This window comes from Mchenga conophoros, linkage group LG8, assembly GCF_057382185.1.
Source record: "Mchenga conophoros isolate Kocher_MC1m ecotype Shallow Benthic linkage group LG8, M_conophoros_male_GT1.1, whole genome shotgun sequence".
Classification (NCBI taxonomy): domain Eukaryota; kingdom Metazoa; phylum Chordata; class Actinopteri; order Cichliformes; family Cichlidae; genus Mchenga; species Mchenga conophoros.
This window is the reverse complement of record NC_140533.1, coordinates 13,606,158-13,625,965: the sequence shown is the minus strand read 5'-3', so window position 1 is coordinate 13,625,965 and position 19,808 is coordinate 13,606,158. Positions and strand designations below refer to the sequence as shown.

At 41.4% G+C, this 19,808-nt stretch overlaps 1 protein-coding gene across 2 annotated transcripts in view; it reads right to left on the bottom strand.

The window, feature by feature from the left end:
• Nucleotides 1–559: 559 nt before the first annotated feature.
• capn15 (calpain 15) overlaps nucleotides 560–19,808 on the bottom strand; it is a 46,101-nt gene continuing 26,852 nt past the window's right edge. For both annotated transcript variants that reach the window (XM_085284326.1, XM_085284325.1), the window contains exons 3-12: nucleotides 17,804–18,012; nucleotides 15,695–15,878; nucleotides 14,586–14,809; nucleotides 13,893–14,018; nucleotides 12,705–12,857; nucleotides 8,469–8,630; nucleotides 8,143–8,378; nucleotides 7,836–8,005; nucleotides 4,812–4,990; nucleotides 560–3,676 (exon numbers count right to left, since the gene is read on the bottom strand). In XM_085284326.1, the coding sequence (XP_085140452.1) occupies nucleotides 3,499–3,676; nucleotides 4,812–4,990; nucleotides 7,836–8,005; nucleotides 8,143–8,378; nucleotides 8,469–8,630; nucleotides 12,705–12,857; nucleotides 13,893–14,018; nucleotides 14,586–14,809; nucleotides 15,695–15,878; nucleotides 17,804–18,012 (1,821 nt within the window). In that variant the 3' untranslated portion in view covers nucleotides 560–3,498. The remainder of the gene's footprint in view (nucleotides 3,677–4,811; nucleotides 4,991–7,835; nucleotides 8,006–8,142; nucleotides 8,379–8,468; nucleotides 8,631–12,704; nucleotides 12,858–13,892; nucleotides 14,019–14,585; nucleotides 14,810–15,694; nucleotides 15,879–17,803; nucleotides 18,013–19,808) is intronic.

Genomic DNA, 19,808 nt, shown 5'->3' with positions numbered 1-19,808 from the left:
AGGTGGGTGCAGGAGCCAAAAAGTGAGGAGTGGAGTGGGGAGCAGGTCATTTTTAGAAAAAGGAGGGAGAGAAGGGAGGGGTGGGTGAAGATTCAAATCAGCTAAATTAGGATGGGGTGAGAGAGGAGGAAGGCTGTATGTTAAAGTAGTTTATGTACCAAAGAGATGTTCTAAAAAAATATGCTCTCAGCAGGGGACAGGGGGCTCAGAGATGAAAACGATGCACATTACAGGCTAGAAACTGATAAACACACCAGAAAACAGATCTGTAAAGCTCAGTGAAAAGTGAAGAAACCAATGTATATGCTTAAAAAAAAAAACAAAAAAAACCCAACCACGTTTGATATGGAAATACACTGCTCTTTCAATTAGTCAGTGCTTTTTCCCCTGCAGCTTGAAAGCTTTGACTTCATCTTTTTATTTTATTTTTTTCCTGAACAGGAAAAAAAATTAAATATGCGCATGCATCAGGTTATTTCTATGAGTTCCAAAAACTAAAAATAAATAAATAAATCTGTATACATAAAGGAAATACTACTTCGTAATAATCACCAAAGCCTTTTCATTTTTAAAAAAATTTTTATTTGGTCCATTGGAACCTGAGATTGAAAATTAAACATACATATTTTTGTACACATATACCACGTCCCCGCTCCCAAAAAAAGAGGATCAATAAAATATATTTATATGTCTATATATATATATATATATATATATATATTTATATATATATATATATCACATTCTTTAGAGTTCATTATTTTCAGCATTAGGTTACTTTTTTGTATCTACTATCATATTTTAATTTCTTTTTTCAAACGGTCATTTTTTGCTTTTAAATCTTTAGTCTGACTTAAGTTTTCAGTTTTCTGTCTAAATTGTACAATTTACAATGAGGGTCAAAAAAAGAAAAAGGAGGAAAGGAAAAAAAGGGGGGGTTGGATGGGTCTGTCAGTGACCACCTCTTCTCTGGTTGTTTTCTATTCAGCAGCAGGGGGCGCTCCTAAAGCACAGAAGAGCTACGGACAGGACCTAACAGAAGACCAGCAAACAAAACTTAAAACTCCTGTAAAAAGTAAAAGTGATCCAGCAGAGACGCTTGATTTTGAGGTGCCTTCGCAGTCGTTTCAGTGCAGGTTCACGTCAATCCATCTGTGCTCAGAGTGAAGCTGTAAAAGCCTCGTTACATTCCTTTATCTGTCATTCATCAGCTTCAGAAAAACAGGGCTGCAAATCACTTGTATGAATAAATTAAGACACAGGGACTGAAGCAGCTACGTGGCTGCGACCGCACATTCTCACACATGCACACAGGGCCAGATGGGGACGCACATCTGAAAGTGGTCATTACACATTGATGTTTCTTTGGAAAGCATATTTACAGTTACTTGAGCTCTGGGTTTCGTTAAAAACAAACGTTGCACTGCAAGCATCGGGACACAGCGCAGCCATTTAGCATCAATGATTTTAAAAGTAAAAGGAGAAAAATGAGATGATATGAATGATATGATTACATTTAAAATGATTTAGATACAAAAAACAACAACAAAAAAATAAATAAATCAAATTTTCTCCCTTTTAATCATTAACTGTATGAATGCTGCTGGATTTTTGCTTATTAGGTTTCAAGTTTTTCTCCATTTCACCACAAAATTAACAGTAAGACATCGTTTTTAAAATAAAAAGTCTCCCACTCAATCCTGTCTCTATAGTACCATGTTAATTGTTCCCCTCTGTCTGATGAGACATCTATGTTGCCATGGTGAGGGCATGATGAATGAGGAGTAATGGCTTTGACACTGGGGAAAAAAAACAAAAAACCGTGACCCTATATATAAGGACCTACGTAAAACAGCTATCTCTTGAACGAGCACACTCAGAGAGAACTATTTTCTGTGTCACAACCCATCTCGGGGGTCTCTTTCCTGTCTCGCTGTGTGTGCACCGAGTCTGACAAAATGATCATTTGTTATTTCACGAGGACTCTGTGTTGTTGCTAACAAGCTGTCAGTGTATTCTTGTGGGAGGATTGCCCAGACGCTCGCGCTGCACCCAAGCAAACAAAAGTGGTCCCTGCCCTCCCAAAGTAAACTCGGCAGCTCCTCTTAAGAGCTCCCCCATGGCAAACTGGCTGTTCAAACAGCCAATAGCGACTCCAGTACTCCCTAAGCACGTTATAGTACAAACTGACATGCTGGCAAACTGTGCAAGCGTGGGAAACAGACACTAAACTCACCTTCTGTACCAAACAAGATCAGATGCAATTTGCTTGGTGTTAGAAACCTCAAGTGTAAGACTCATGTAATATGCAGGAGGGCGATGACTGGGAGGAGGTGCCATACACATAAATTTTAATTCATGGGGAAAGATATAAACTGTCTTCTGAAGTGGACGAGAAGCCCTCCAGCGATGAGACCCTAAACTGAGGCCAGGTGATTCCATCACGGCTCAGTATTTCACAAGATAAAAACCTTACAGTCTCTACAAACATGACCCCACTAACATCACAAACAGTGGAGACAACAGTGAAAAGATGCTATTGCAGCTTCTTGGGCACCATCCACCTGCCAATCCAGCTTACTGTACAAATCACAGGTTTGGTCCTGAGCTAGAGATTGTGCCACGGAGAGGGAACAGTACCTTATGAATGATGGCTTTGTCTACAACCTCAAAAAAACCCTAACACAAATATGGACAAGAGGCAATGAGGGTTGTGTATAAAACAAGTTAAACTCACACTGAGATGTTTTCCAAAAATGTAAAAATACAGGACATGTATGTTTCATGGGTAAAATCACTGGGGTTTGGCTCATAAAGTACCGCACTGAGGATAGGGGCGATAAACCCCCCCCAGAAGTCTGCCCACTTTGTTAGCAGTCTTGGTGGACGACACGGGGGGAGGGGGAAGTGTCTGATCTGGTGGTTGGCTCATGGTCCGTGGGCCGGTCAATGGCTCAGTAGTTTCAGCACCTCACCCCGGCTTTTTTTTTTTTTTTTGAAGCTCATTGAAAGCAGGGTCATCTCCAAGCATACCAAACTGAGGCCTGACATCTGTTTCACATACAGCAGGTGCTGCCAGCTATACAAAATGTCCAGAATGTTAAGTAGTCAGAACTGGATCCTCTCAGGTGCCGGGGTGAAATATTGTGGGGTTTTTTGTTTGTTTGGTTTTTTTAGTACTCCCCTGTCGCTCATTTTATCCTCAAATGGCACATCCAGTTGGCAAGGGACAGACAGAGCATGTGCAGTCCGGACAAAATCTCGAGCATCCATGGAGCGTTAGGAAGAGAGCAACTAAACGTTTCCCTCTCCCGTCATGCTTCACATTCAGATGCACCACCAAAGAGATGCAAAAAAACGCATCTTTCTCTGCATTTTAGGGATCCACACACTGTGCCTAACCTTGTCTGATTTTTCCAGTGGTCTGACAGTTTATTGGACTAGAGCAAGTGAGTCTGGGATAAAGTGGGCGGTGGTCATAGAGGCCGTGGGCGGTGGTCATAGAGGCCGGGGTCGGTGCAGGCCGTCAATGTCCGGGGTGAGCTGGGGGCTGTGTGTGGCCTTGGTGGGGGTCCAGTCTCCCAGGGAGGCCTGGGCTGCCTTGCGGTGAGCCAGGCGGTGGGTGATGGAGAAGCCGGCATTTCCCTCCAGCTGAGAAAGCACCACCAGCACCTGCCTGCAGGGAGAGAGAGAGAGCCTTCGAGCTATTGTTGTTGACATTTAAATGCAGGTAGAGTGAATACAAACACAGTGGTCTTCAATCGTGCCTTGTGTATGAAACAAAAGTAAGAGACTGAAAACAACCACAGGGGGGGAATTGGTTCAACTCTCCAGCATCATTTCTCCTTCGTCATTCAGGAGAAAAGTGCAGCGTCATTTAATTTAATCATGCATTAATGGAAGAAAATTTAAAAAGTGCAGCTACAGCTTCTGACGAAAAGTGGCAAAACAAACGGCTACAACAGTTATCCGATGGCTGCTGACGGACAAGAGCGCCACAGTCGTTTCATCCCACTCCCTCGTCAAAATAATTAAAATGAGTTTCAATTAACTGAATTGAAGCTCGAAGAAGCTAAACCCACATGTGGAGAAAACCAAGCTGATTAATCAGAACCAATAATTCATTCTGTTTTCAAGACAAACTGGGATAATATGGTGACATATGGTGAGAAATAATAAAGGCTTGCTGCCCATGACTGTGCTACTCACACCTCTATGAATATGAATTGGATATGGTCTTCTTTTGAATGATTACATTGCCACTAAATGCTTTCACCTATGAATCGTATAAAGCAAGTGAGCGAAATATGAGACTGTGATAGTTTGCGATAGTAGCTTTTTAGGCAAGCAAAGTGACACTATGTTCTTTTTAGATGGAGAAAATGACAAGAGCAGCTTCATGCATGGTGACTTTTTACAGTTTGCCATTATATGGGCTGTAACTTTGTGACAGGTAAAGCCCTCAATTTTCCCTTATTGGAAGATTTCATGCTGTTAAACAGAAAACTAATAACATGTAAACGGCTTCTGCACGCTTGATTCTCCCAGCATCTATCTGCCTGGAGAAGTGCGAGAAACACAATAGAGACCAGCAGAAAACAAAAGCAGATATTAACTGTGCTGAGACCAGCCTGGGGTAGTTTATTAAGAAACACAGCGCACTAATCCTGTGAGATCACTGTGTTTATATAAGCATGTAAGTGTGGTGGATATTTGCTGCACCTAAATGTTCCCGGAGAATTTAATCTGTGCACTTGTTATCTTTTCTGACTTTGTGCGCAAGTGAGGAAAAGAGAGAGTGGTTTGTGTACCTGTGTAAAGGCGGGACGCTGTCGATGGTCTTGAGGCTGCCGCGTGTGGACACCACGTTGAAGCTGTCAGTGCAGTCACAGGAGACGTGGAGGTAGTACTTGGGGTGGCGGTTTTCCACCACCACGATGAGACCTGCCCAGCCGTGGGTCAGGTAGTAGCATGTCATGCCCTCACGGCCCTGAGAGCACACAAGGAAACAAGCTTGTTTTTTTTTTTTCATTTTTCAAAGCAGAAGGGTTGTTTTCTAAATGCAAACCTCAGATTTCACCACTTGTGCAAAGCTAGCACCACTGATACTACGTCAGCAAAATACAGAACACGGTATCCTACATTTCTATTTAGTAAGAATACAGTATAGTATATATACAGTATCCTATAAAGCACTCACATAGTATAGTATACAGAATTCTATATTTCCAACCATAGGATATCCTATGTTTTCATTAAGTATAGTATGCATGTTTCCACATTGTATACATATAGTATTATATATATAGAGAATCCTAAATTTCCATATAGTATAGTATATATACAGTATAATATACTTCCATATAGTACAGTTTATATATACAGTATTTATAATTCCATAGATTTACAGAGCATTGCGGCAACTATCTACAGAGAGGTGGCTACATTTCTGTAAGTATGGCTCATAAATGCTCTTAAAATGCTTTTGAAATAGGAAGAAATGTGCTTAATACAAAGTAGCTTCAATGGAGAAAAAAATACTTCTGTGCAATCAGTTTAATATTATTAAAATGCAATAATAATAATAATGATTAAAAAAAAAAAAAATTCTGCATTCAGCTGCCACTTTACCTCTCTAACAGTGGCTGCTGTTCTCTTTTAGGGCCACTTGTATTTGTAGTAAAGCAAACACAAGTGCAGCTAAACTACTTTAGCTGCTGTCATTTGCTGTCACGTCCAATTGCACAAGCAATGCCATCCAGTGTCTGAAAAATAGCTTTGGGCAATACTTGTACTCTATCTGCTCTTAACACAAAGCTCTCCTTTCTTCACAGCTCGGGACTGCTCAAATTATTTATTAATAATAACTGAAAATCTTCATTTAACTGTATTGCTAAAACGCTACAGCTGACGCACTGGCTGCAATGTGCTCCTGAGTGCTCAGCTGTGAATTTCTGAAGAGCTGAATGATTTAACAAAGATGATCTCAAGTGTTTAAAAAGCTCTGCCATCCTCTAAAATATTCACCAAATGTGACAGGCGCTTTCAGGAAAGCATTGTTCTGAAGAGCCAGGAGGATTTGTTTCCTTGGGTATGAACGGCCGTGCGCGAGCTCGTGCAAGAGGTAACGCACAGAAACGTGCACGTGTGAAGGCAGAACAGGACTTGCAAGCGTGTAAGATGCCTCAGATTGAGGAGTATGAACCATTCTGACTGTGAGGATTTAGACTGTTGTGCATTTGTTTTTGTTCTGCAGGCTCTGTGCTTTAGCTTGAGGAGGTCAGCATCATATACAAAGATTTGTATGTGGAATTCCTTTTAATAGACTGTCCAAATTGGAGATAGTGGTCCAATAGTGATTGGACAATAGACTATTAAATGTTTCTTAATGTTTCAGATGTACTTTTTCAACCCCATTATTTACTAATTTATGGAATTAATGCAACCAAAGACGTTGGGCCCATCTTAAGAAAGTGTGCACATACGTTAAAACAAAGGAAAAATACAAAAGAAACCCCCAAAAAACTGTGATGCAGGGCTGTGGAACTAACTTCTATGGACAATAAACCAAAAAACAACTCTTATACAAGTTCTGAAAAAAGGAAACGAGTGGAGGGGTAAAAGAGAAGAGCTCACAACACAAAGTGAGCTATCTCGTCTGTCAAAGATGAGATGGAGGTACTTCTAATATGATCTGGTCTTGTACAGCATGGCTGCCAATAGACCGGGAACACAGTGAGTTACTGATGTTTAGACACAACAGGATAAATGCTGTGAGGTAGGTTGGAGCATTCTGGACAGAATACTCCATCCTGTTAGTGTATTCTTGTGGGAGGATTGCCCAAATTCAGCCAAACTCTGTAGAGGACAGTTCAGCATCCTGCTGTACTACCCAACTGTCAAAACAGGCTCTTCAGGGTGACTAAGTGGAATATCATAGACGAGTTAAAGTGCTAATGAACAGCTAAAACCACACTAAAGTGAAAGAGACCCCACATAAAAAAAGCTGATAGTACCTGTGACAAAGGCTATCCCCAATGCCTTTGTCACAGCTACTATCTACTAAATATAATGGTTTTGGTTGGTTAAACTATCTGATTACTTTGGTTATCCCAATGTGTTAAAAGCTTTATCTACTTGTGTATTTTCATTCCAACACATTTAAATTAAATCAGACACGTTCAGGCAGTAGTCTTTCACTTCAAAATAAATTGCTGAAGCGCATAGCCCGGAGATAAAAAAGAAAAACTTTCCAAATACTTATCATCTGGACTGTAATATTATACTGAAAGGCAATAAAACTGCGTGCGTGTGAGAAGGAGATTGGGGGTACAAAGAGAGACAAAACCCTACAACTATATAGAGAATTCTCTGCAGTCCTGAGAAAAACTAAATACATCTTTGTCAAAACTGGCTATAATGATCACAAGCACAGTAGCAACTCTACGAGAGAATGACTGCAATGGCCCAGTCAAAGTTCAGACCTCCAAAAGATGGAAGCGCTGCGGTTTAGACCTAAACTCTTTACCTCATGTAATTCTACTAGGAAGGAATCTTAAAGATTTTTTCTGAACTGAGCTATTTGTGGTTAATAGTGATAAGAACAGTCAGGCTCCACAAATTCCTCCACAACAAGAAAGGGATAAAGTCATATAGAAAAACAATTTTTTTCCCCCAAGTTGTAGCTGCTGAACCATGGAGTATATTTAATTTTTAACAGGACCCCACAGAGTTCTGTGAAAACCTTTTTCACTTGACTGTAGCAAGTAACACAAATATGGTTTGCATTATTGCAGCTTTACTACTTCTCTTTTTCTGGAATGGGTGTTTCTAACCTCGTGTCTTTCGCCTTTGTTTTCTGTGAGTAGAATAATCGCGTCGGCCAATGTGGTCGCGGTCGCTTCCACCTGCTCCACCATCACCTGACGAGAGCTGTAAATGGCCAGGATGTAGCCGGGGAAGTCCTGGCTGGGCCGCCGTACTGCTCCACTGGTGGGGCTAGAGACTGGGAAGGAGGGGAGAACAATTAATGAAGACAAAAATTAAAGTTTTTTTTTTTTTAAAGTTCCTTCGTCATTAAGCGAACATTCACAAGCAAGAACACTAAAGCCCTGCCTGTGACCAATGCATCTGTACACTTACTGGGTGTGGGTGGACCCCCTGTGCTGCTGACATTCATCTGCCAGTGATTGAAGGCGCAGCAGACAACAGCATACTCCCCTGGCTCCAGCATAACATCACAGCCAACAAATTTCTTCACTGCTCGCTTGCTGTGGGCCATTAGGCGGCCCAGAGTCAGCTTGTTGCCACTACCAAAGGAGGCACGGAAGACCATGATGCACAGGTCCAGCAGGTGGCTGTCGGCTGTGTCGGAGCGCCTGGAGAGAAGAGGAAGAGGCTTAGGAGAAAAAAGGGCAAGGAGGAAAAATGTGTGGGTACTGAAAGATTTAGATTAGAGTCCTATTTACCTGCTTCCCTCTTGGAAAAGAGCAAACTCCAGTGCCGTCCTCTCCAGCACAGTGAGAGCTGTGACCGTGACTGGCCCATTGGCTTTGCTGGGGAAGCAGCCTTGTAGTCTCACCTCCTGCCAGTCAGAGTGGATCTTACAAATGTCCACTGAGTCAAAGTACCTGTGGGAAGGGGAAAAAATGTACATGTAGGGCTGCTCGATTATGGCAAAAATGATAATCACGATTATTTTCACTGAAATTGAGATCACGATTATTTGACGATATTTATTTAACCCCTAAGACCTACTATAGAACCAAGTCCACCAGAGCTTATATTATTTATTTTTTTTACATGCTGTAGTGCCATTTGTGGGAGCATTTCAAGTTGCTATACATCAATACAACTGTTATAGCCCATATTTTAATAATATGTATGCATTAAGTCCATAGTAATTACATAAATTGCAAAAAAGTGCAATAAACTAAAAAAAATTGAAAATCGCTTTTGTTTTGTTTATATATATTTCTACTTGGAGAAATTTAAGAGGTTTATGCCTCAAAACTTTAAATACAATAAAGTTGCAAAAAATAGTTTACAACAACAGGAAATTTATTTTGAGTGTCTTCATAGTTTTATTTTGGAGATACAGCAATTTTTATATACTGCAGGAAAAACAAAAAACAATCCTATGATGCAGATTTGCAAAGAAAACAGCATGTGCATCATTTCACTGTGGGAAGTGTTACGAACAGCTGATAGGAACGGCAAAACGTGTTTCTGGAATATTATGTTTTTGTTCCTGCAAGCGCTTTTTATGCAATTTTTGCAAAGCTATATGTGGAAGGAAACCGTGACCGAGGACAAGCTGATGGCATCAGATGTAAGTACAACTCCTCCGGTTTCATATGCAAAACAAATTATTGCGCTAGCTTACACGGTTCAGGTTCTACAGGGATTTAAAAATAGTTACGCAAAACGGAGCGTGCTGCTCTGACCGGCTTTAAAGGGTTAACAACAACTTTAAAAAAATAATATAAAATAGTGTGCAACACCACTGAAGTTTTTTTTTTTTTTAACTCTCTTTTCAACCAACGGCAGTCACTCTCCAAATAACTTCTGCTTAGCTTTCCGAGCTTCCCTCGGGTCCTCTTAATCAGCGGTCTCCAACCTTTTTTGCACCCCGGACGGTTTATGCCCGACAATATTTTCACAGACCGGCCTTTAAGGTGGCGCGGATAAATGAGGGAGGGGCTAATAATCGGCTCAGTCATTTTTAATGATCGTTGAAAGCCCAGATCGTAATCGTGATTAAAATTCGATTAATTGAGCAGCCCTATGTACATGTTTATAAAAATTTAAAAAAAAGAAGAAGAAGAAAGAAAAAAGACCTGCATAAGAGCCTGTTCCTCTGAGATGCTAGCAGTGTGACCGGTTGATCTCCTCTTGTCATGAGCTACGATTATTTGTATGCATCACAGGCAACTCTTTAACGTTAGCATAGCCTCTGAGGGCATCCCTGTACAAACACAATTTACCTTGCTAGCATATCAGACCTCTTTCTTCAAAGACATCGGCCCCACGGGAGACTCTCTTCCTTACTTTCAGTCTGTTTTTCAGTGTTTCATCACTTCCTAACCTCGGTCTGACAACAGTCTTACATCTTACTTTTGTCTTGTTGTCAATCAGGAAGAAGCGAGAGGAGGAAAAAGAGGGAACGCTTAAGTTTTACGCTCAGCTTTGATCAGAAAAGACAAACACGTCTGCTGATGAATCCTCTTGTTTGTATTTAGTTCGCTTTTGTGTCAGCTTTGATCAGAAAAGACAAACACGTCTGCTGATGAATCCTCTTGTTTGTATTTAGTTCGCTTTTGTGTCTAGCCACCTTCCAGGAATGTTATCAATGATCAACATCGGCCCTAGTTGTTTACTTGATGGGCCAATTTAAGGGCCTTGCTTGTCCGAGAAGCTGACCGCTTTTTCTTTTTCACACTGAAAACAAGTCTAGGGAGATGCTGGCTGCAAGTTTGTCATGTAGTACAAAGCTGAGAGATTATTTGCCTGTCAGAGAAAACAATAAATAGCCCAAAGACATATGGGATTCTCATCTAGGCTGAACACATTTTTCAGGTTGGAGTTGTTCAGGAGGACAGCCACATTGTTATTCATGTCCCTCCTCCTTCATAATACAACAAGAGCAATAAATTCAGAGAGACAAATGCACTGTACAGACAATTTAGCCCTACGTCAAGCTGCTCATGTTGTGAACTTCCTCCATTCTTCAGTTCTTTTTGCTGACAGTTATTTTTAAAAAAAAAAAACGAAACTTCCTATGCAAGTGGAGTCTTGTCCATTTATTCAATTACCCATGAAATATCATTTTGGTGAATGGTAGATTATATTTAAGCTTTATTACATTTGTAATTTGGATTCTGTTCAGTTTTCTTCAAATATTATGGCCATTTGAGTTGCTTGTAAAAGGGCCCCATTATAGCCATTTCCAGCTCCGCGTCATTATTCTTTGGCTCCACTAGAGTTGCTTTGCATGACTTTGCTCATGTGCCTCATTCTGCTCTCTGCCTGAAACAAGCAACTTCTCTCTCTTCAACTGTAACCCAACTTTCAACCGATTGGCTGCTCCTGGTAAACCAAGGGGCAGTCCCCACAGACCGTAGCAATAAAGCTAAAGCTTCCGTAGTGGATTACCTAATAATATGGCTTTCTCTGTGGTACCCACCTTTCAAGAAGAAGTTTGTGCTTCAGTTTTAATAAGTGAAATTCCAGTTTCTCTGTTAGTCTATTACTTAGCCCTAATTAGCTTATATGTGTCCTTGCATTGCAGCCATACAGATTACAAATGAAGCTCGCTAACAAGCTAGCTAGCTTTAGCTGATAACTTAGCACTACAGTCTTTAATCCAATTATGGGAACTTCTGACAGCGAAAAGAAAACACAGCAGCCACCAAAACGCTGATGTTGAAGTTTTAAAAAATGTGGTGATCATGGTCATGGGGGCTATGCTGTTTAAACAACAGATGGATGAGGTTGTTGTGTGCACAGGCAGAGGTGTGTAACAGAGATGGCCTTATTGGGGACATTAGTTTCACTGACATCATACAGAGCTAGCCTGAGGTTTGAGCTCATCACTGTTTCCTACTGTGGCCAGTATGAGTATCCATCTATTGTAACAGTAGAGTACAGAACAGGGGTGTTTATAATAAATATATAGGGGGTTAAGGGTGGCTGTACCTCAGGTGGTAAAGCGGGTCGTCTACTAAGCGCAAGGTGGTTTGATTATTTGCTCTTCAAGCCTCCGTGTTGTATCCTCGGACAAGTTAGAGAACCCATATCTGCTGCCAATGCATCAGTGTGTGAATGTTTGGTTATAAGTAAAAAATAAAAGGCCTGTGTAAATGGGTGAATGAGGCTTGAAGTAAGAAACTGATTTGAGTGATCAAAGTAAGTAAAAAAAGCGCTATTTAAGAACACACTCGTTTTTTATATGACAAAGAAAATAGCATTTATAGAAATACTTGAATAAAAACTGTGACTATTTTTCCATGTGATAACTAGAAGCGCATGTCAGCATGCAGCAAAACACAGATAGAGAAAAACTAGTCACTATCAATGCTGTATATGACTGAGTGACAGGATTAGTCTAATATGACAAAACAAACTGAAAGCCATGACAAGCCTAAGCCGCTGCCTGCCAAATCCCCCCCTCCACAATTCTTAATAACAACATGTTGTGGAAACCAGTGTATGATGCGCTTGTCAGCAAGCAAAATGGAACGACAACAAAAACACTGTAACTCAGTTTGGTGTCAATACCAGATGGTCAGTAAAATCCACAGAGGCGTGAGATTGCCAAACAGTCCGTCACGTTTAACACATTACGTGTGTCCATCACGGTACGATAAAGGACTCTTTAACTCATTCAACCAATTCTAAGCAGCTAGTGGTGGGTAAATCGAACAGAAAGTCTTCTAATGAGAGTATGTTTGGAATAAACACAAGAAATCTGTGAGCGTAGCCTAGCGGTCACAGCCACTGGTCTATTGTGCCAGCAGGTACAGTCACTGACTGTGAAAGCAAACATGACAGTGATGACAACAAAATAGCCTTATTATACATAACTGTAGGAATTCAAGGGTTACTAGGGTATAGAGAGATTAACCAAAATGATTTCAGCATGACCACCCAAAAAAAGAAAAGGAAAAAAAAGATCACACTTATGCTGCGCTAATGATAATTACTTTATAAAGTCAGTGTACTCCATCCAGAAGACCCCTTCACTACTGCCGTGCGCCATCAGCTCATGGCGGAGGTGCTGAGGCCAGTCTGCCCACTCGTCTGACCAGCTGCCATTCCACGAGAAGCGACCCCAAGGGTTACGCAGCCGCAGCAACCTGGAGGCAGGAAGATAACGGAAACAGCGAGAGAGACAGATTCAGCAAGCAGTTAATGTGACAACAGCTTTCAGTCAAAGCAGCAACCCCCATCTCTGCACAGTCATATTATTCCTTTTATGGATGACTGGCTGCTTTTTAACAACCCTTTTTATTTTACCGCCTCCTCCATACTGTAGAAAACACAAGGGGCATAACAGAATAACATATTGGAGAATCTGTATTTTCCAGGAAAAAAAAGTAACAAAGTGCATGTGGTTCATTGTTTCTGGAGTGCTTTTTATCTCCTCGGGGCTCCTAGCAGGAGGATTGTAACTCGTTTTGGATCTAGCCCTGTGGCCAAGTCTAGCCCAAGCCTTCCACTCTGATTGCTTTATGGCAGTAAATGAAAGTGGCTGCGTGTGGGTTTTAAGCAAATTACTTCTGGGATTTCTGGCTACTGTCAAATTTTTTCCTCACAGGTAAGAAGGAAAAAGCCTTCATTAGGCTTTTCTCATTTTTCTAATTTGTGCCTCCTCAGTCCTCCGTCCTTCTAGACTGTGACCCGGAAATCAATTTCAGTACGCCATGATGAAGGATGACTTAATTCCTAAAATGCATCTGGAGAACAGAGGAGAGGAGAGGCAGAGTTATAATAGAGGATGAACAGACAAGAGGACTAAACTCGCTTTTTTAATCCATACGATGTTCCAGTTATTTATGATAGTCAAAGATTCTGCCCCAGACTTTTCTGTGTGTGTGATTATTACAAAGAAGACATATATGTTCTTATAGTGCAAGGAATTGTGTGGATTCCCAGTGCTGCTCCAAACAGAGCAATCATACAGATCTGTTGTGCACCCGTTCTCTACTGGCAAGCCACCGGGTTCTGTGATGCTCAACATATGGCTCGTGGGCTTGTTCATGTTCTAGCCACCAAATAATAACACTGACTGATGACGGCCCAGATACATTTATTAATGGTGTATGAAGGATTTCTAAGAAGATACATTTGCAATAAGGAGGCGTGTTCAGAACAACAGAGGACACCTGTACCTGTAACCCTGGACATCTCGTACGTCCAAAATGGAATATGCATGTCGAGGTCTCAGACCCAACGACTCGTAAACAGCATCGTCTACCTTCATGTTGCCTCCTCCGCAAGACGCTCCCATAAGAAACCTAAAAGACAAGAAATGACATTAGGACACTAATGCAATTACTACTCAGTAACCAGGGAGAAAAACAAAACAAAAAAAAAAAAAACACGTAAATTTAAAACTTTAACCTCGAGGTTGGGCAGACACAGTTACAGAAAACAAAAACAATAGTAGTTTTTAGTATATGTCACTAATTAATCCCACTGATGTGCCTCTGTTTGAGACCAAACATCATCAGTGATGAACTTTGTCTCTGTTTACCATAGTACGTGAGTGAAGTCTTCATTAGTACACTGCTTTTGATAAAATAAATAATCATTCTGGCAGATGGACCTGCAGTTTGGACGCAGATGAAATGGCCCCTTTGGAGTTGCACTATTTGTCTCATGTTGCTTTGAAAGCTCGTGTATCAAAGTGATGACTGGCACAACTTTTATTATGGACACATGCTCTAAATTGGCATTCACCACCTTTGTAGTGCCCCTGTTTGTAGTTTTGATCAGAGAATATTGGTTCAAAGTGTTTTCAAACAAGGTTTATTATTTTATATGCTCCTTTTAAACTGAACCACCTTTACTCCCTCTCTTACCCAGCCTCTTTGGAGCTAAGCATCTTGGCCCAGATGAGGTCTGTATCGATGGGTTCCTCTCGCGGGTTCGTGGAGCTGACCTGAAGCATGAGGGAGTCACACGGAGCCCCTGTCAGCGTGGCCAGACCCTCAATAGCACGCCCTGCCTGCAGGGCAAAGTAGGAACCGTGGAGTTTGGCCAGGGCCTTCTCAATCAGCGCCACCCATAACTGCTTCCTCTGAGCCTGGAATGATTGTAAAAAGTAAGAGAGGAAACATCAGCCTGAGTATGACTCACTGAGAAAGGGAGCAGGATGTTGTCTCTGGGTTAGTTTCCTCTATCTAAAGGTCAATGAAAATGATAACCTGATAACAGAGGTAGGATCTCTTATTTGCTCTTTTTTTATCTGTTAATGTGCATGTGCAATGTTTCTCCAGCATTTCTTGCTTGCTCAGAGGTCACTGCCTCACCGAGCGCGACTTCTACCCTCTTGTTTTGCTCCTTTGTCTTCTTTGAAAAGATGACGTTTGTTGGAGTCATGATAAGGTGTAGATAAGGTGTCACGCTGTCGCAGTGTGTCTCTCCCGTACGCATGAATGCCTGCTTTTATTTGCCTGTGCTTTATTCGTTGCATAATTCAGTACCTCATTTGACCCGTAATTGTTGGCTGTTCATTAATTAGATTCTTCTCTTCACTGGGGTCCTTTGAGATGTGCTTGTGATAAGAAATACATAATCAACTAACTTGAACTAATTAATTGCTTATTTTTCAGGGTTCACCAAGTCAAATGTAATTCTTTTTAAGAGTTGCCCACGAAACGCACTCGTTTTCAGGGTCAAACTAAGGGATGAGAAGGTCTTTACCAAAGTCTTGGATCTGTCAGTTCTCACCGGCAGTAATTTACCCTCATGTTTCAGAGATCTGGAGCAATTAATATGGGACATATCATGTTTTTCTTTATTTTTTGCGTATTAAGAATTCCCAACTTAATACACAGATCTGCAATATTTATTTCCCCAAAATTTCAGACAGTTGTTTGAGTATTTATCCATTTTGTATATGTCTATCTAAAATTCCCTCTTGTCTGTTTACAGTATCAGCATAAACACCTTTCTGCATTGCACTTACCTGGGAAAACAGAAGGTAGCCGTAATCGTCGCAGGGCAACATGTCGTCCACCAGCACCGTCGTCCAGGTCCCGTCTTTACATAGCCGAACCTGGTAAGCCCCCTCTGGACAAATGGTCCTGGTGATCATCACCCTCTCCACGAGCTCTGGACGCTCTGCCAGCACAGCGAGTGCACTCAGGAACCTAGAGACCCGATAAAAATCAATGAACTGGAAAATGAAACGTCACATCAGGACGGACAGACGCGACTAAAACGAGGCACGAAGAAAATGTGAATTAGGCAGAGAAACCACATAAATGATCAGCTGAGTGTGATGGACAAGTGAATGGCTGAATGAGCGCCGTCTTCCGTCAAAGAGACAGACATGGTTTAGGAACGTCAACTGATGTGATTAGATAGGAATGGAAAAAAACTGAGAAGCTGCTATTAAAGTCTAAATGTGGAATTAAAGCATTCTCCTGAACAGAGTGCCTCAAACACTTATGAAAGACTTTTTTTTTTTATACATATATACATAATTAGCCCTCATTGAAAATCAATCACATTTGATGAGTCAAGCTTCTGTGCCTTCTGGTTACCTCCCCATTACTCTTAATACACCCCACAGCAAAGACAAACAGGCTTGCTTCCTCTAATTAACTTGCAAGAGAAATTAGCTAATCAAAAATCCAGATAGATGTGGAAAATGGTAATTCTTTACACTGGGGAATCACAGCTGGGGACATGAGGACTCGACTTGAAAGGGAAGAGAGTTTAAAGTGTACATTAGTTCATCGGAAAATGTAGAGAGATCTTTAAACACTATTAATGAAATGGCTCTGCAAAGAAAGGTCTTTTTGGAGGGGACAATGAGCTTAAGGTATTTGCCTCTGCACGCCGCAGACTCACTGCTGTACATGCACTAGTTTGATTCTTCTATCAACAAAAAAAGCAAAAAAGTTTAAAAAAAAAAATTGTCAAATTGAGCAGCTACTTTTGCCTCTGGCAGTACTGCAGCAATATCTGAAAAGATAAAAGGAATGCTGCTTTCAGTCTGCACATTATTTTATAGAGTGAAGCTCTTGTGTGGCGGCATTACTAAAGCTATATTCCATCTGTTTAAGTGTCAGCTGAGCACGGCCGATCAACCCATTCAGTCACTGATGAAATACAAATTGGCCAAAAAACAAAAGGAATCCAATGAAAATTCAATTAGCCGCGTCATAATGTGAACTCTGATGTTGGCCTGTACTGCAGCCATACAGAGGCGACTGGCACGACTTTCTTCTGCCGTCACTGGTTGGCTGGGCTGGCAGAAGCTGGGCTGTTTGTTGGTTTATTAGGACAAGTGTGAGAGAGTGAGAGAGTGGGGGAGACGAAGCCAATGACAAAGAATTTGGGTTACATCCTGTTTCGAGTGAGAGGATGCTGCTCAGGGGAGGGTTATTTTTGATAAGCTGTGTGCGCTGGTGATGAAGCGAAAAGTTGTACTGGGGACAACTTCCTGACTGACTGTGCTTTGTTGTTATTTTGTGTGTGTGTGTGTGTGTGCGTGTGTGTGTGTGTGTGTGTGTGTGTGTACGTTTATGCTTACAGGAAGATGATGGATGACAACAGCATACACACACATAAACCCCAAAGGGCACCCAGAACAAGGGCAGGGAGATAAAGCATGTGTCCAGGACCACATTACTGTGAATAATCTCCCTGTCACATGTATCTGTACATCTGTCTGCTGTGCTCAACCTTTCATTTCATGCTTACCTTCTTTCCTTTGATTTTTTTGCTTTGTTTTTTAAGTTTCTCTCTTTAATCCTCTTCAATTACTGTTTCACTGCCACGCCATCTCTAGCTCACAGCGGCAGTGTCCATTGAAAGCAGACTCTGACAGACGCACACAGAGAAGTGTTGGCTGTTGTCTGCTTTGCATTCCTCTGACCTTTCTCAGAAACTGAACAGAGACTTAACGGAATGAAAAATTTCCTGTTGCTTTGAGGATCTGCTGCTATTCTATTTTGTCTCCAATCAAACCATGAATCAACAACGCCTTTTTTGGTTTGGTTTTTTATAAGGTTATCTTAAACGATCAGTGTCCTGTGTGTTCTTATGTTCAGGTGTATCAGCTTACCAGCAGTTTCCAAGAAGTCCTTGGAGGATGTCCGAGGGCCTTGGTGTGCGGAACACGGACCACTTGACTCCTCGGTCTTTGAAATTGCTGCAGTTGATCTCGTGGGGACGCAGCCACTTTTTGATTCGCTGCTGGACGCTGTCGCCCTCTGGGAAGCCGACAGATCGAGGTCCGGGGGGAAAACTGTCATCCACAAAGTTCACTGAATTCTGAGAAAGAGGAGGAAAAGACAGAGCGAAAGAAGGCAGAGAGACAAAGGAGTGAAACTACTGAACATGAAAACTACTGAACATGAAAACACCTCATCTTTAAACTCCAAAATCCATTTTAAAATATGATCACTCTTAAAAGGATCTTGTGTGAGGACCTGAAGCATTTCAAACTGCTAATGCAAGTTTTTAAAGAACCAACTATCCTGCAATTTCACATGATTTGCAGGACAGTACAGACCATCACACAAGCCCTGGATTATGCTTTGAGTGAGGGTGAATTACTGCCTTCCACATTTACTTGTTATTCTTTCCACTTTCCACGTGAGATTATTATGTGCACAGTAAAAGCCCAACTGTGGCATCTTGTACTCTCCTAACCAGGATGTGGCACAAAAATGCAAATCACTTTCAAACATTTGGAGCTTCTTGCTTTCTGGCACATTCCCCTGCAGAGTACACCGCATTTTAAATTACATGATGGGTTCTAACACTGCCCCGCTACTGTACACAGGAGTAGAACTACACGGATACTTTAACAGATCCAGACACCGAACCTGACACACTATCTGCCCATCTAAAACTCTCCTGTACAAACCTGAGATGGCAAACAGCCACACACGCCAAACCCCTATCCAGTTTCCCATCTGCCGTGTCAGAAGTGGACTCGGCCAGTTGCATAGCAAGGCAGGCGGAGGGGTGATGTAAAGCGGGCACCCCACTGGCAGTTAGAGTGAAGCGAATCAATTGGTAACCATCCCCCACAATCCAATTCTGTAGCCTGGATGCAGCATTTGCTACTAGACAGAGTCATTTGAAGGCTTCCTTACCACCCTGGCCATTCAAGGTCGTCACGTAGCTTATCGATTCTGTAGTTCACAGGTTTATTTGTGACCCATGTGCAGGCTGTTATCGCAAGGCTTTTTTCGGTTGATATCAATTTAACACAGAGGTGAAGATCAAAGCTTTGTCCCTGCATACACACAGATCCTGAAATTCCAACTAATGCAATTCAAAGAATACAGTCTGTATGTTAACAGACATGAGAAAGACAACTATGATCAGCGACCAAGGGTTAAAGAGTCTGACTTGTTACATACAAACTGGTCTAACCCCAGTTGAGCTGATTTTCCTCTGAGCTTGATGTAAAACAGGAAACATTTTCTTTTTTACTTCATGTGAAATGTATGGAAACCCTCACATTTACAGTTCTATAGTCTCTATTTTAAGAATGAAAACAATATTATATGAATTATTTTAATGTTGGTCCGAAGAGCTTGAAAAAAGTAGCTCGTATCCTCTTGGAATAGAGGTGAAATGTCTTTTAAAACTTTAATCTATTTGTCTTCTTCTTTCCCCCCCCCAATCTCTTAAGACTACAATAAACTGGATGACAGGGAACCTACACAGACACACTTTAATGCTGCTACTGATGTGCGCATTTGCGCTACCAAAACCTACCAGATTATGTATCCATTATGTTATCCATTCTTTCTGAACGCAGTGCGTGTGGTTTATCCGGTTGCACTCACATCCTGTATTGTGAGTACCTTTAAGGGTTTTGCCCTAACCCATTTGAAAGACATTATCATCAGCAGAATGATCTGCTGCAGTCTGCCTCAAAGGTTAAAGCCACTTGCCTATTCATATCTGGAGTGTACATGATGCTCTGTGATGTTAATTAGGCGCTTCTGAAACGGCACAGTGATATGACACTCTGGACTGCAGTCTGGACTCAATTTATCATCTGTATGATCCTCTAACAAAAAAATTAAAATCAATGTTTGATCCTTACA